The sequence below is a fragment of the Eumetopias jubatus genome, unplaced genomic scaffold (assembly GCF_037043125.1).
Source record: "Eumetopias jubatus isolate StellerSeaLion01/CBP00866 unplaced genomic scaffold, mEumJub1_p1.0 scaffold_1, whole genome shotgun sequence".
NCBI lineage: Eukaryota > Metazoa > Chordata > Mammalia > Carnivora > Otariidae > Eumetopias > Eumetopias jubatus.
This window is the reverse complement of record NW_028274807.1, coordinates 81,707,344-81,722,499: the sequence shown is the minus strand read 5'-3', so window position 1 is coordinate 81,722,499 and position 15,156 is coordinate 81,707,344. Positions and strand designations below refer to the sequence as shown.

At 47.1% G+C, this 15,156-nt stretch overlaps 1 protein-coding gene across 2 annotated transcripts in view; it reads right to left on the bottom strand.

Moving 5' to 3' along the window:
- Nucleotides 1-561: 561 nt before the first annotated feature.
- The window catches only part of ABCC5 (ATP binding cassette subfamily C member 5), an 86,217-nt gene continuing 71,622 nt past the window's right edge, over nt 562-15,156 (bottom strand). For both annotated transcript variants that reach the window (XM_028101133.2, XM_028101135.2), the window contains 4 exons: nt 7,154-7,232; nt 5,815-5,928; nt 5,052-5,216; nt 562-2,020 (listed from right to left, as the gene is read on the bottom strand). In XM_028101133.2, coding sequence (XP_027956934.1) covers nt 1,919-2,020; nt 5,052-5,216; nt 5,815-5,928; nt 7,154-7,232 — 460 coding nt within the window. In that variant the 3' untranslated portion in view covers nt 562-1,918. The remainder of the gene's footprint in view (nt 2,021-5,051; nt 5,217-5,814; nt 5,929-7,153; nt 7,233-15,156) is intronic.

Genomic DNA, 15,156 nt, shown 5'->3' with positions numbered 1-15,156 from the left:
CTCAATTTTAACTTTAGAGCGAGCCCCCTGAATTTTTAACACGGTAGTTTACAAAAATAGCCAGGCTTAAGATACGATTTCTGCTGCTGATCGGCAGAACCAATACGAATAGCTTAAAAGCTTTCTTGGCTGCATTCGACCCAATATATTGAGAAACTTGAGAATGAGTGCCTTTGGAATGGTCCTTAATTCTCAGTGAGTTCATCTGAATGAACTGGCTGGAAGGGCAACTGCATTGTTTGAACCGCTGAGAGTCCTCAACAAACTGCTCACGTGAACTCTATTTCACCACAACTGCCTGCCTCCCCACAACCATTCACCCTCCCCACTCCGCCTCTTGTGAGCAGCACAAGAGCTTTGCCTGGTGACCGTGCGCAGGAACACAGGCTGAAGGGACCAAAGCCCACCCCCAGGATTCCAGGCACGCTGGGCCCCACACCCCTTGCAACCAACCGGCTCTGTCACTGGTCCTTCCAGCACGCAACCCCATCATTGGATATTCAGAGCCAAGGCTCTTGTACCCCAAAGCCACTCCCAGAGAACAGTTTTATACACCAAGAGTTTTACAAAATCCAAAATAATTTTATTCACTTTTTCAGATTTTTGCTTCCACAAGGTGTTCAGCAAACATGCTAAGGCGACAGAATGTCTAGTTGGTCACGACATGCAACGCTGACCGTTCGGTTGATGACAGCAGCGACCACGCCCACCTGAGCTACTGGTCCCACAGCACAAAGGGGGTTTGCGGGAACACGCGGAACCACACAGCAATCAGCAACCTGAGGTAGGTCTCTTTACAGTACAAAAAACTTCTACACCAGTGTGAGACACTGATTAGCAAGAGCTGCTTAAAGTCGCAGACTTTGGAGAGAGACAGACTGTGTGACAACTGCAGCGAGAGAGAACAGACCCACAAACTCCTGAACCCTGTCACTGAACTGTGGAGGCGTGGGACCAGGCAAATGACAAAGTGCCACTGACGAAAGCAGCAGCGGACCCCGGGGTTCGGAGCCGGCAGGTGTAGGGCTGGAGAGCTCTGTGCAGTGGCCCGCGTTCAGGAACCTGAGGCAGTGGCACACTCTGTGAACAGACTCGATTCTGGTTAAGAAACAACAGCAGAAACAGGAAGGCAGGAGAGAGACTCCCCCTGTCCGAGGAACGTTCTTCTGTGATTCTCATCCCTGACGGAGGGAGCAAAAAGGGGGCTGGGGCTGTACCCCACTGCTCTCCCGACAGAAACAGTGAATGACAAGAGGACAGAAAGCAGGAGCCCTGAGAATTCACGGCGCTCTGCATGGCCTCCGGCAGCCCCCTCCGCTGCCCCTCCCCCGGGTGTGGCTGCGAGGAGGTGCCGAGGGGGCCCCCCCGAGGGCCCGCTATTGCCACACATCTTCCTTTTGGATGCCCAGAGAGCCCAGCACCGTGAAACCACCAGCTGAAGAAGAACAGTGCGCTACCCTTCCTACAATCTAATAGCAAAATCAGACCTCTAGTGCAGCAAACCGTACAAAAATGATAGGAAGGAATCTGCACTGTTATCAGGACAGTGCTTATTTTAATATAAAATAAACAGCTTACATTTTCACTGTAAATATAGGCTATGTACAGAATTATATATAGACATAGCTACACGTATAAAGCTTCATTATAGGCCTCTGATACATTTATAATAACGGTTCCCTGAACCTTTAGAGTGCAATTAAGAACAAAAACTAAATTTTGTTTACATGAATATGGAATAAATACAATAATCAAAATAGGACTCTCCCTAAAATTGAAACACACAAGCCAATCCTGAACTGCTGTGCGAAAGATCAAACTGGGAAAGGCAAGGTTTCGGCAGGAGGACGCAGTGAGGGGCCCGCCCTAGGCAGGGAATGGCAATGCTCCAAGGAAAAGAGCCAGCAGCGGGGAGGAGTTAGCCCTTGACAGCGACCTTGTTCTCCACTGCAGCAAACATGGCATAGAACCGGGAGCTGTCATTGGACAGAAGGACTGATGGGGTGTCGAACTCCACCACCTGCAAAGGAAGGAGACACGTCACTCAGGGTCACTCGGAGGACCACTGCCAAGAAGGGGGCAAACCCCAAAGCCCACTGGGGGTGGAATCGCAGTGACAATTCCATGAGTCATGCCATGCCCCAGTGGGTTACACTTTTGGTTTTTTGTTTTTACTAACCAGGGTATAAGGGAAAGGTTAGGGACAAAGACATCCAGACCTCCTTCACATAAATCTCGGGGCGGGGGGGGGGGAGCTGCAGCTCAAGTCAAGGGCATAGTAGGCGAATATCATCTTGTTGTACAAACTGGAAAGAGAACAGCTCAAAATACCCAGTTGGCAGAATAAGAAAGTAAGGGATTCATTCAGTCAATTATCCATTCCTATGATGGACTTCTATGCAGCCACTGAAAATCCTATTGCAGTAAAAAATGGAATGATATGCTGGCAGAACCTGCCTTCCATGATAGAGGCAGCAAATTGTCACCTACTCACTTTCCCAGCCTTTCTTGCTACAGGTCTGGAGAAGGACCAAGGCATGGGGCACAGCCTTGACGGAGGAGAAGTCTCTGGGGTGCTTCTAGGAAAGGCTGTTCTGCCCGGTAGATATAGGCAGAGGACAAAGTACGCTTCCCCAGGCCTGCCCGTGTGAGGCTGTGACGGTGGGTGCTAGCACAGACATCCTGCACCAGGAGGGGGAAGGAAGGTGGGTACTGGCTGGAAGCTGACACAGATCCTGACATCGCTGAGCTGCTGAAGAACCAACCCTCTGGCCTCCTGCTGTGGGCTAAGAGAATCCTACTGTCTAAGCCTCTTTCATTCTGGTATTGTGTGTCTGCAGCAGAGCACGTCCTATCCACTAGAGTCTGTGCGTATAGATGCATGAAAAATGCTGGCAGGGGGCAAATGAATGTATTAATGATGCTTATCCCTGGGGAGGTAAATGACTCATCTTATTTTTGCCTTTATGCTTTTTTCATGTTTTTCAGGATTTCCTCAAGTTGCAAGGAAATTTTAATCCGCAAGAAACAAAAACAAAGGGAAGGGAAGGATAGAGTTCCTCAAAAAGAGCCAACGGTGGGCGCCTGGGTGGCTAAGTTGGTTAAGCGTCTGCCTTCGGCTCAGGTCATGATCCCAGGGTCCTGGGATCGAGTCCCGCATCAGGCTCCTTGCTCTGTGGGGAGCCTGCTTCTCCCTCTCCTCCCCACTTGGGCTCTCTCTCACTATCTCTGTCTCTCTCTCTCGAATAAATAAAATCTAAAAAAAAAAAAAAAAAGAGCCAATGGATCCCCATTCCAAAACACTAAGCCACTCATAGAAACAAAGTGGTCTAGATGTGTCTTTAAGAAAGAATTTCCCAGAAGGTGTTCTTGGCCCCCCCCCCACTTTATTTTATTTTTCTACTTAATACCTGTGTACAGAGAAGTAGCTCTGTGTATCGAAATGTGTAATAGAATCTCACTAAACATTTAGGATAATGCAAACAAAGACAGTAACAAAAACCACTAATGTTAACATAATTTCAAGATGAGGAGAAAAATCATTAACTCCTATCCTCTCTCAAAGTCAGCTCTGTAGAGCGCAGCCTACATCTGTTGTAGTAAATGTTTTTCCTCAGGACTTCTCCACAAAGAGAGAGGGATGGGGCAGTCTGGCTGCGTAAAGTGCTGGCTTTGGCGTCGCTGGCCTAGCTCAGCTCCGACTCTCCCTTCCTATGGACTGGAGATAGTGTAAGTTCCCTGAGCCCATCTTCTCTTCTGGAAGGCAGGGTTAACACATCTGTATCTTTCTCGGTGGTTGTGATGACTAATTACGTGTTGGGAGACTGTATGTAAAGCCCTTAGCGCGGTGCCTGCCGTACAGTAAGCATTCAACAGAAGTGGCTATTATGGGGGCCATTATTATTCATCACACAAGTTCCACATTGCAACTGGCTTGTTATTTCTGCCAAACCACTAATTTCCTGCCATCCCAGGCACACACAAAGGAGCTATCTGTCCAACACAAATTTACTTAACATTTTAAGTGACATACTTAACATCTACCATGCGCAAAGAATGTAGCATGGAGCCCTGCCAGGGACCCAAAGATGAATAAGGCATGGCCCCTGCCCTTAGAGAGTTTACAGTCTAATAGGGGTGAGAGGGCATTAGCCAGTTACCATCAGAGGAGGCAGAAGAGCCACAAGAGAGGTACAGGCGGCAGAGGCCATTAGGGCATGTAAGCTGTGTCTTTCAGAGGGACAAGCAGGCTGCAGGAGGACAGACGTGCGGATGTGACAGAGGGAACAAAAGGGAAAGGCACTGGAGGTACATGGCACTGAGTGAGGAAAGACACAGAGGAGAACCAGTTTAGGGGCTGAAAGACTGTTTGTAGCCACCGGCACCTGCAAGGAACGAGTGAGAAATGAAGGCGGCCAGGCTGGGCCAGATTGTGGGAAAGTTGGGAACAGCAGTATAAGAAGTCTGGCACCACTACATGATTGCAAAAAGCAGACTTGAGGTAGCTGGTCTCAACACACCTTGGGCAATTCCTGTGTACGTGAGTTAATTAGTAAGTACAGGAGCTCTCTGACGTAAGTTAAAGTGTCATTTTTTTTTTTAAAAGATTCTATTTATTTATTCGAGAGAGAGAGAGAGAGAGAGTGCACAAGCAGGTGGAGTAGCAGGAAGAAGGAGAGGGAGAAGCAGGCTCCCCATTGAGCAGGGAGCCCGATGCGGGGCCCGATCCCAGGACCCTGGCATCATGACCTGAGCCGAAGGCAGTTGCTTAACCAACTGAGCCACCCAGGCACCCCTCAAAGTGTCATTTTTACAGGCAACAAAAAAGCAGGTACTAAAGCAAAATGAGAACCAGCAAGAGTGCCCCTACTCAATCTCTGGCTTGGGAGGGCTGTGTCCCTCCCAGCGGCAGCCAGATTAGAGTTGCTAAGGCTGCTTATCTGAAAGCTAAGAATCGCACTAAGATGGAAATCAGCCCAATCCTGCCAGGGGCCAGTTTTCCACCCAGACGAGGCCACATGCCAAGCCATGGTCCCTCAGGGGCTCAGTACCTGTCCCTGGGCCAGCACCATAATCCTATCAGAGCCTAGGACTGTATGTAGGCGATGGGCAATTGTCAGCATGGTGCAGTCAGCAAATGCTTCTCGGATGGTCTCTTGGATTAGTAGGTCTGTCTCCGTGTCCATGGCAGCTGTGGCTTCATCTAGAATCAAAATCTGCCACAAAAGAGAGGAGAGAGAGAGATCCAACCATTTCCCTCAGCATTTTTCTTAATCTAGGTTTCGCTAAAATGTATTTCATTATTTAAATTTTACACCATAATCTGTTTTTCCTAAGTAGGTACACACCTATGTAAAAGGACCATTTTGCTTAGAACAGATACAACTTCAAACCCATGTGTTTGCCTGCATTTCCACACATAAAAAGATATGCATGTAATACTGATGTAACGAAACACTTGCCCCTACTTGCTCTGTGACCCTGAGCATGAACAGTAATCTTTCTGGATCTTCTTCTTCCAGTTACAAAATAAGGGGACTGGATTTGATGGCCTGGAGGTCTCTAAGTCCATGGTTTCCAACAGTACTACAACTACTCGCTGGCCAGAAACAAAAGTCACCCTTGGAAATTAAAGGCTCAGGAGGTCTGAAGGCTCAGAAACACCTGTATGCCCAGACGGTATCAAGGTGAATTTAGAAACATCTGTGCGCATGCTCCTAAAAAGCTTCGGTGGGCTTGGAGCCAGGAATGCCTTTGGACCTCATGCTGGGAAAGGCTGTAACCCCTTCCCTGCCACTCCACAAACCAACTTACCTTACAGTGACGGAGCAAGGCTCTTGCTATGCACAGGAGCTGCCGTTCCCCCACCGAGAAGTTATCCCCATTCTCCATCACTTCAGATTCAAGTTTCAGAGGTAGCTGAGCAATCTAGAAAGAAAGGAAGCAGAGACTAGAAGAGTCAAAAAGTAAATTTTTTTTTTTAAAGATTTTATTTATTTATTTGAGAGAGAGAGAGAGAGAGAGAGAGAAACAGCATGAGAGGGGAGAAGGTCAGAGGGAGAAGCAGGCTCCCCGCTGAGCCGGGAGCCCGATGCGGGACTCGATCCCGGGACTCCGGGATCATGACCTGAGCCGAAGGCAGTCGCTTAGCCAACTGAGCCACCCAGGCGCCCCCAAAAAGTAAATTTTGAAAAAAAAAACAAAAAACAAACTGAACTAAATTTTATCCAAAGTCCAGTGGCAAAAATAAGCTATTCTGAAACAGATGCAACAATTACTAGCCAAGAATCTGGCTCATCTAGAAAGAAGGTACAGGGGTGATGATCATGTGTACTAGGACCCTTATTTTCTAGGACATTCCATGTTTCAAATACACTATTCTGTTAGCCTCATACCATTAAAAGGTCTTAGAAATTCCAGTATTTTCATATCCCCAAATCCTGTCAGATTGTGGCCCTAATTTTTGGTTCTGAAAATATGGTCATGCCACAGGAGATGGGGAAAGTGAGATCACGCTTTCTGATTTCCAAGGCTATAAGATACACGGTTGTCAAACCTGCCTTTATAATAAGCTAGGAGCCTATCCTTCAAATGAAATGGTGTGAGGAAGCCCAATATCACAGTGATAAAGGCAGAGCGGACCTAGCTGAATGAGGGCAGGGGATCCTGAGCTTGACTCGGCTCAGGGGCATGAGAGATCCTCCTCCCGGTCAGAGGTATCAGTCTGTTGGTCGTGGCCTCGGGAGAGTGCGTGCTGAGTTACCCTAAGAGGTCAATGACCCCATATGCATGCTGCATGCTTTCTGCAGACTCAATTCATATCCAGATGCTGCGAAAGCATGTTATACCATTACGATGAATAAAGTAGAAATTAATTTAAAAGCATTCTGGAATTCTGTTTGTCATTAACATCTTGCTTAATCAATGGACAGGAAAAGGGCACTATGACCATGGTTGAGGGATATCAACTTCTATGCCCTTTCTGAAATGCCTGGGAAGTCTTATCTAAAGTGATCCTACACAGATATCCTGGAAGTAAATGGACAGACCAGGCTGGACAGAGGCAGCCAGAGCAGGCTGGGGAGTGACCACAGCATCATTACGTTTCCACTCTTGAAATTCCAGCAAAGCCCTTCCTCAGGGCTTTACTTACACATTCTTTCATGTGTGTCCTTTCTAGGGCATCCCAGATCTGGTCTTCAGTGTACTGGTTGAAGGGATCCAAATTTGACCTAGAGAGAGGCACAGGAGGAATTTCTCAGTGATCCAACATGTAAGTGACCATATTGCAAAGGCTGTCTGTGGTAAACGTTTAAACAGGCATGGGAAAAGGAGGGATCAAACTCCTCAAGAGCACAGATGCCTCGCTCCCCAACCAGCCTTAGGTAGCAGTTAGAAATGCTGGTGCCTGCCCGTCACAGGAATGTATCTGAGAACAGGCTGGGCCTCTCCATCTTCTTTATAACACTTTATTATAATGTCTATTATTTTTATTATGTAAATAATACAGGTTACAGAAAAATTAACAAATACAGATATGTGAAACATAAAACAAACCAACGATGTTTTAATCACCTCTAATCAGACCCTCGGAAGCAAGCACTGTTAGCATTTTGGCATATGCATGTCGAAACACATCTCTCTGTGTGTACAATCTTAGAAAAACAGCCTCTTTCTTCCTGACGCACTAGGGTGAGAGCCTGTCAGTGAGCGAGGACTCGAGGGTGGGTGGCTCAGCAGAGGAGAAAGGAGAGCGTGAAGAGCAACTCAAGAGGAAGGAATTTACTGGTACAGAAAACCAGTTTGGGGACTCTCCTTGCTCACTGTACCAATAGCAGCTGTCTCGAGAACATCAAGGAGGATACCAAAGGAATAGGACTAGACATTTCCGGAAACGTTAAAGACAGGGGAAACAGCTCTTTGTCATGGAGGATGAAGGTGGAGAGGTGGTGGTAGAATGGATAACTGGTGGAAAGTGGGAGGTTACATTAATTTTGGGGTGTCTTATCTCCATCTAAACATGACATTTACAGGTCCAATAACCTGAAAGGTATGAGGTGTAACTTTGCTCATAAACTTTACTTCATATATGGGAAACAGGAAGTCTTTGGGAGAACTTTAGCTCTATGTCTCATTTGTCTCTGTGTTTGGGGTTACTAACTCCAGGCATGCAAATGCAAGCAAGACATTATCCCAGAACTCCACCAAGCACAGGCTGGTACCTGCCTCGCTCATCCATGTGGGCCACCTCTGGACTCTCCAGGGAGACTCTAACTGGCTCTGCTTTCTTGTGCTCCTTGCCCTTTGCACATGGAATATGTGCACCCCTCCCCACCCTTTGGCTTGAGAGACACTGGCAAAAGCAAGGGCTCTGGGGTCAGACTTGCTGATTCCTACACAGCTTCTATCTATTACAACTGTGTGGCCCTGACCAAGTTAGCCTAACTTCTCTATGCCGCAGTGCCCTCATGGGTAAGACAGGGGTCAGAAAGCACCTCCTCAAAAGGTTGTGACGGCTGCATTTCACGTGTAGAAAGTATTTAGAGCAGCCCCCACTGCATGGTTAGCCCTGTGCATGCAGGGGCCACGATTATGACGGTGTCATTATTGTCACTGCTGTTACTCCTTGACTAGGGTTCCTTCCTGTCCTTCAGGTGACAACTTAGATGCAGAAAGTGTCTCCTGACCCTTCAAGCCTGACTTAGGTGTCCCCATGCTCACCCTCTCTCTGGCACTTGTCCCTCTGTTCATTTGTCTCTGCCCCCATTGGATCAGGATCCTTGTCTGGATCTTCTTGACTGTTGAATCCCATGTACACTGTCTAATATTTGTCGGAAGAATAAAAGAACATATAGCCTTCCTTGACTTCCTAATAAGAGGCATCAGTATGTGACAATTTAAGGATTTTCTGTCAGGACAGAGGCAAAGAACAGTGTGGTGGAGGGAGCATGTGCACACGTAGATCCAGGCAGACTGGGTTCAAATCCCCACTCTGCTTCTTATCGTCTGCATGACCTTGGGCAAACCACTCCTCCGTCTCCTCCTCTATAAAATGGGGATATAGTGACATGACTCAGTAGGTTGCTGTAAACATTAGAGACAGTACATACAGTGCCTGGAACAGAGCAAACATTTACTTAGTGGCAACTGTTAAATTCCCAAGATACATATGGACACGTTACCTGCCTGGTTCCAGTGCTTGGTGGTTTTCTGATTTATATTCAATGCACTTTCCAGGTGGACACAATAATCCCGGGATCCTGAATACCAGGCTCAGAAAGAGTTCTGATAAAGTCCTATCTGTGCACAGTATGGATGGGGAAGACCCATCTTCTATAGGCATACCATCTAATATCTCCATAGTCCTATCTCTTAAACAAGAAGGTGGTCCAATTTGCTGATAATCTAAACTGTGAAATGGCAGACTATGGGCTAAGTCTAAGGAGAAGTGCACGTGTTTCTAGTCACAGAGAAGCCCCTGACCCTCCCTAACACTCCAGAGTCTGCACACACATCTGGGTTAATGAGATCAGCATTTATTGTTCTGTCGGTTTTTTTTTTTTTTTAAGATTTTAGTTATTTATTTGACAGAGAGAGACACAAGTCAGAGAGGGAACATAAGCAGGGGAGTGGGAGAGGGAGAAGCAGGCTTCCTATGGAGCAGGGAGCCCGATGCGGGGTTTCGATCCCAGGACCCTGGGATCATGACCTGAGCTGAAGGCAGACGCTTAATGACTGAGCCACCCAGGTGCTCCTTTTTTAAATATTTTACTTTGAGTGTGAGAAAGAAAGCACGAGTCGGGGGGGGGGAGGTGGGAGGGTCAGAGGGGGAGGGAGAAGCAGACACCCGCTGAGCAGGGAGCCCAATGCAGGGCTTGATCCCAAGACCCTGGGATCATGACCTGAGCCAAAGGCAGATGCTTAACTGACCGAGCCAGCCAGGAGCCCCTATTGTTCTGGGGGGTTTTTTTGCTGCCTCTTAGGAGAATCTTCTACACTTACACACCACCAGGTTAGGGGCCAACTGAAACCCATGTTCATTATCCCAAGTCTGAAGATAAGAGATTAATCACACTCTTGCCTGGTTCAACAATGACCGAATGCTGGCAATTCCCATTGGGCAAAGTTAGCAAGACAATCCTCCCCATCCAGACTTTGCACAGATAGGACTTTATCTAGGTGGCAATGCTAGAGTTTTCACAATATTCTCTCTCCTACTTGTGTGGTCTCATACGGACCTTCTCATGTTTTATAGCAGAATTTTCGAGCTTTTTGAACTATAAACTTCAGCACTCTTCTAAAAAAAATCACTTTATTTATTAACTTACCATTATTATTATTTTACCTTTTTGTTTTGTTTTGTTTTTAACAAGTTCCTCAGAGCTCTTTACAAGAGCCTTTTGGAAGTCCTTATCAAACCTAGAAAGAAGGGCACTCCACACATGGGAAATCATGACTGGTTACAAATAGGGGTCATGTTCTACTTTGCCTGGTTTCCTGCTCATAACTCCCACCATGGTCTACCTGCAGCCAAGCCACAAGACTCCATGCTGAAGAATTACCTTTGCCCTTTATGGGGAATCAACTCTGACCTTAGGCTGTAAGAACTGCAGTCAGAAGGAATATGTGCTTTAAGTGCTGGGCTGCTCTAGATCAGCATTCTGCTCTGACTATAGTTCCCATTTAGAGCTTCTGGTCCCTCTTCTTGAGCTTGAACTGCCTCCTGGCAATCCAGTTCCAGTAATTCAATTCCTGTTGTGCTTCCATGTACCCAAGTTCCCATCTTGACAGCCTGCTCAGGCTCCCAAGGTTTGGGGCCCCACCTTGCTCTGGTTCTACTCCTGAGCTCCCTGGTTATAAACATCTGTCTTTTTTGGTCTCTGAATGCTGCTCATTCTCCACTGCTGAGGTGTATTTGCCTGTGGAAAATCCATGTTACGGAAGGCTGGAATTTTCAGTCCCAGTAACTTGATAAATTGCCACGTATGGTTTGACATTTCGCTTTCTGGATTTCTAGTTTAGCCCATCGCCTACTGCTTCAATCTGCCCCTTTACCTCTTCCTGGCAGGACTGTTTAATTGTAGGTTCCAGATTTTACCACTCATTCAGATTCCTCCTACCTCTGCTGAATTGAGTCCTTTGCACAGAGGAAGACTTCAATAAATATACGCTCCAGACTGAAGGAGTCTATGATGCTGGTTTCCAGGCTAGGAACATGTGGAACGTGTGGACCATTCTCCTAGACTTAGTCTAGGAAATGTTCTTTAAAACTATACAGTGATGCCTACTGTTATGGGTTGAAGCGTGTCCTCCCCAAAAAGATATGTTGAAATCCTAGCACCCCGTATCCAAGAATGTAATCCTATTTGGAAACAGGGTCATTGCAGGTGTAATTAGTTAAAATGAGGTCATTCCGGAGTAGTGGAGTACAGTGGGCCCTTAATCCAATATGACTGGTGTCCTTGTAAGAGAGGGTCACGTGAAGGCAGAGACATAAAGGGAGAAGGCCATGTGACGCTGGAGGCAGAGATTGGAATGATGCACCTATAAGCCGAGGAGCACCCAAGATCGCTGGCAAACCACTAGAAGGTAGAAGAGGCAAGGGAAGGATCCACCCCTCTAGGTCCCAGAGGGAGCCTGATCCTGCTGACACCTTGATTTCAGACTTCTAGCCTCCACAGCTGTGGGAGAATAAGTTCCTGTTGTTTTAAGCCACTCAGTTTGTGGCACTTCGTTGTGACCTCCCTAGGGGACGAATACACCTAGGCAGCCCATCACAGACCCCTTATCAGACGCAGAGTACGCACATAAGTGTGCAGCCGCCTGCTCACTGAGGAAGCTGTCCCATCAGATTCTCTGTGGGTGAAGACTCAGCAGACACGTGGGCAGGCCTGACCCTAGGCCCTCCCACCAGCTGAACGAGCCTCCAAAAACTAGACAATGGCTTCCAGATGTATAAGGAATATTCACATACACCAGGAGGTGGTGTACCTACACATTAAGGCACACCAAACTGATCTCAACAGGGAGCTCAATCAGGAATAGAAGAAAATACACCCTCATTAGAGAAGCCAGATGGCCCTGAGTCTGATCCACAAACAGAAGTGAAAGCAAAGTTACACATCCCTCACATCAGAAGTTTTGGCTGGGTGGATGGATAGAGAAAGAAGGCATCGGAACAGGAAGGCACCTATTTTTAGTAGTCAGAACTCCTGGGGTCCTAATGTTGCCAGAAGTGCATTTTCACCTTTGGTCCTTCGTATTTATTTTTGGCAGTATCCTAAGTTTGCCTCCTGGCCACGGCTAAAAGAGGCCGAGAATCTCTGCGAGAGCGTGAAAGCGTACAGGAGTGCCCCCCTGACCCGTGAGAAGACACTGCTGCACCACACTGTCCCGCCATCACGGTGGGCACCTCCCGCGCGGCCTCGCAGCAGGAGACCGGGGAGCACAGACCTCCTGCTATCTGGGGGCTAAAGGACAGCTCTGACCAGTTATTCAGAAATATGGACCGGTTTTGGTCTTCAGTTGCTAAGCATCAAATCAGGTAGAAGAAAGGCTAGAGGTGGGGAAAGGGACACAGGGAAAGCAAAATAACTGAGAAAGACTCAAGAGAGCAGCAGAGAGTGTGTGACTTTTTTTTTTCCCCTTTTTTTCCCCAAGATGAGGGAGGCCTGTGCAAATCTGGAAGCAGATGAGGAGATTGTGAAGCTGCTGGAAAAAGAAAGGTAACTAAAAGTCAAGACCCCCGGGGAAGCAGGCTTAACTCTGATTGTTGGAAAGGCGGAATACCTCCCAAGGTTGCGCGGTGGAGAGTGGCTGTCGTGAGAATTCCAGGAGGCGACAGAGCGAGTGTGGCGTGTAAGAGCTCCCACAGCCAGGGTTCAAATGCCTCTCTCTGGGCAAATTTTCTCACCTCTCTGGGTTTCTGTTTCTTCATCTACAAAATCGGTATAATAACTGTTCCTATTTCCTGGGGTTTTGAGTATCTGACGAATTAATACAATTAAAATGCTTAGGATACACATAGTAAGTTCTCAATAAGCTTAGCGACTTCCATTATTGTTGTTCTTTAGAGCAGCAGTGTCTGGCACAGAATGACCTTTTCCCATTTTTTTTAAGATAATTTTTTAAAAAGATTTTTTATTTTTTATTTGACAGAGCGAGAGAGAGAGAGCACAAGCAGGGGGAGTGGCAGGCAGAGGGAGAGGGAGAAGCAGACTCCCTGCTGAGCAGGGAGCCCAATGCGGGGACTCGATTCCAGGACCCTGAGATCATGACCGGAGCCGAAGGCAGTCGCTTAACTGTCTGAGCCACCCAGGCGCCCCTAAAGATAATATTTTTAAGAGCCAGTTTAGGTTCACAGCAAAACTGAGAGGAAAGTAAAGATTTCCCATCTATCTTGCCCAGAATGACTTAGCAAACGTTGGATAACACCTAGTATTCTTGATGTAGTTATTCTAGACTCACAGTACTTTCTGATATTGAAACTAAGAAGCTTTTGGGAAATTCCAAGTTCCACAGAAACAAAGACTATCAAAAAAAAAAAAAAGCAAGAAAGTGAGAGAGAAAGAAAGAAAGAGGAAAGGGGACCCCCTTCAACAACAGAATAATTCAGAGACAAAGATAAGACCTTGAGATTCTAAGAAAGAAGCTGCTTCAAAGTTAGAACAGCTTCCATTCGCTCTAGAGGGCTAATTGCTTCTGTCTGAATAAACCAAAGCAGAATGGGTCAGTTGTGCTCAGTCATTTTTGCCGTGATTTTGAGTTGGGGACCAGAAATATTCCTCAAAAGTAAAAAAGTGTAATGGGCAGACTGAAAAGGAGTGAGGGCATGTGAATAGGAAGAAAGGAGAACACTGCCTCTTGCCGACGAATGGCCACCAAGCAGAGATGCTCCAGGGGATGAGAAGATGCCCTGTCCCCACAAGCAGACTGAGACTCACAGACAGACTATAGAGTGACAGCTGAGGACGACTAGTCTTACTGAGAGGCCAGTTAGCCACCAGCCAAGCTGAGCTATAGACTGTCCCCAAGGATGGAATGCACTCTAGCAGGGCAGAGGGGAGGGATCTCAGGAGGCACAGGGTCCTCTGTGGAAAGGAAAGGAAGGTACTACCAAGGCCATGAAAGAGGGAAGGTCGGCAAAACTGTTTCGGGTCGGGATGAGAAGAAACCTCTTATCTCTGAGCCAGCTATCAGGGCAAAAGGCACAGAAAGGGGCTAGCCGCAGAAACACAGGCCCTACCGCCGGATAAGGGAGGGCTGGATGCAGTTATTGGAATGGACAGAGAGTCTGGCTAATCTAGGGAGCAGTATGGCCCCAAACGATCTGGTCTGTGATTTACGTTGTATTTGTATGAGAACAATTCAGACATTTTTATCTCATCACCTTAAGTTTTACTTGATTTTGGTTTTACCTTGCTTTCACTCTGAGAGTTCCTTATGATTTTTTTCTAAAGATTTATTTATTTATTAGCGAGCGAGAGAGAGAAAATGAGTGGGAGGGGCAGAGGCAGAGGGAGAGAGAATTCCAAGCAGACTCTGCGCTGAGTGCACAGCCTGATGTGGGGCTCGATCCCACGACCCTGAGATCACAACCTGAGCAGAAACCAAGAGTCAGACACTCAACTGACTGTGCCACCCAGGCGCCCCGAGAGTTCCTTATGTTTTAACTGCATGTTGGTATCTCAAGAAGATGTGTCCACCCTCACTGCTGGCTAACGGCAGTAAAGATCGTTTCCACGTTCAGGGTCTCCAGGAGACCTCTGAGAAACAGCCGATCTATCCTGCCCTTGCCTTGGGAAACTCATTATAGGCTTTCTAACTTTCTAAGAAAAGCAAAAGAACACCAAAGCTGAATGTTCTTTGGGATTTGTATGAGACCTGAGAGGACAAAAGGAAGAAGACAGCAGGTCTGGGATTTAATTTATCCTCAGGCTCTACTCCTGACTTAAAAAGCCAAATTTACTGCTGGCAGAACATGAAACTTGTACGATTTCCTAAATTTGTACAGCTCACCACCCAAATAGCACTCTGAGCTCAATAACAAAAAACTCAGGGCAGCAGAACACCAATTACAAGCTTGTCCGTCAAGCAGCATCATGTCGCTAGAGCCGGTAACAAATGGCCCCAACTCCCAGGGAAGCTGCACTTCCA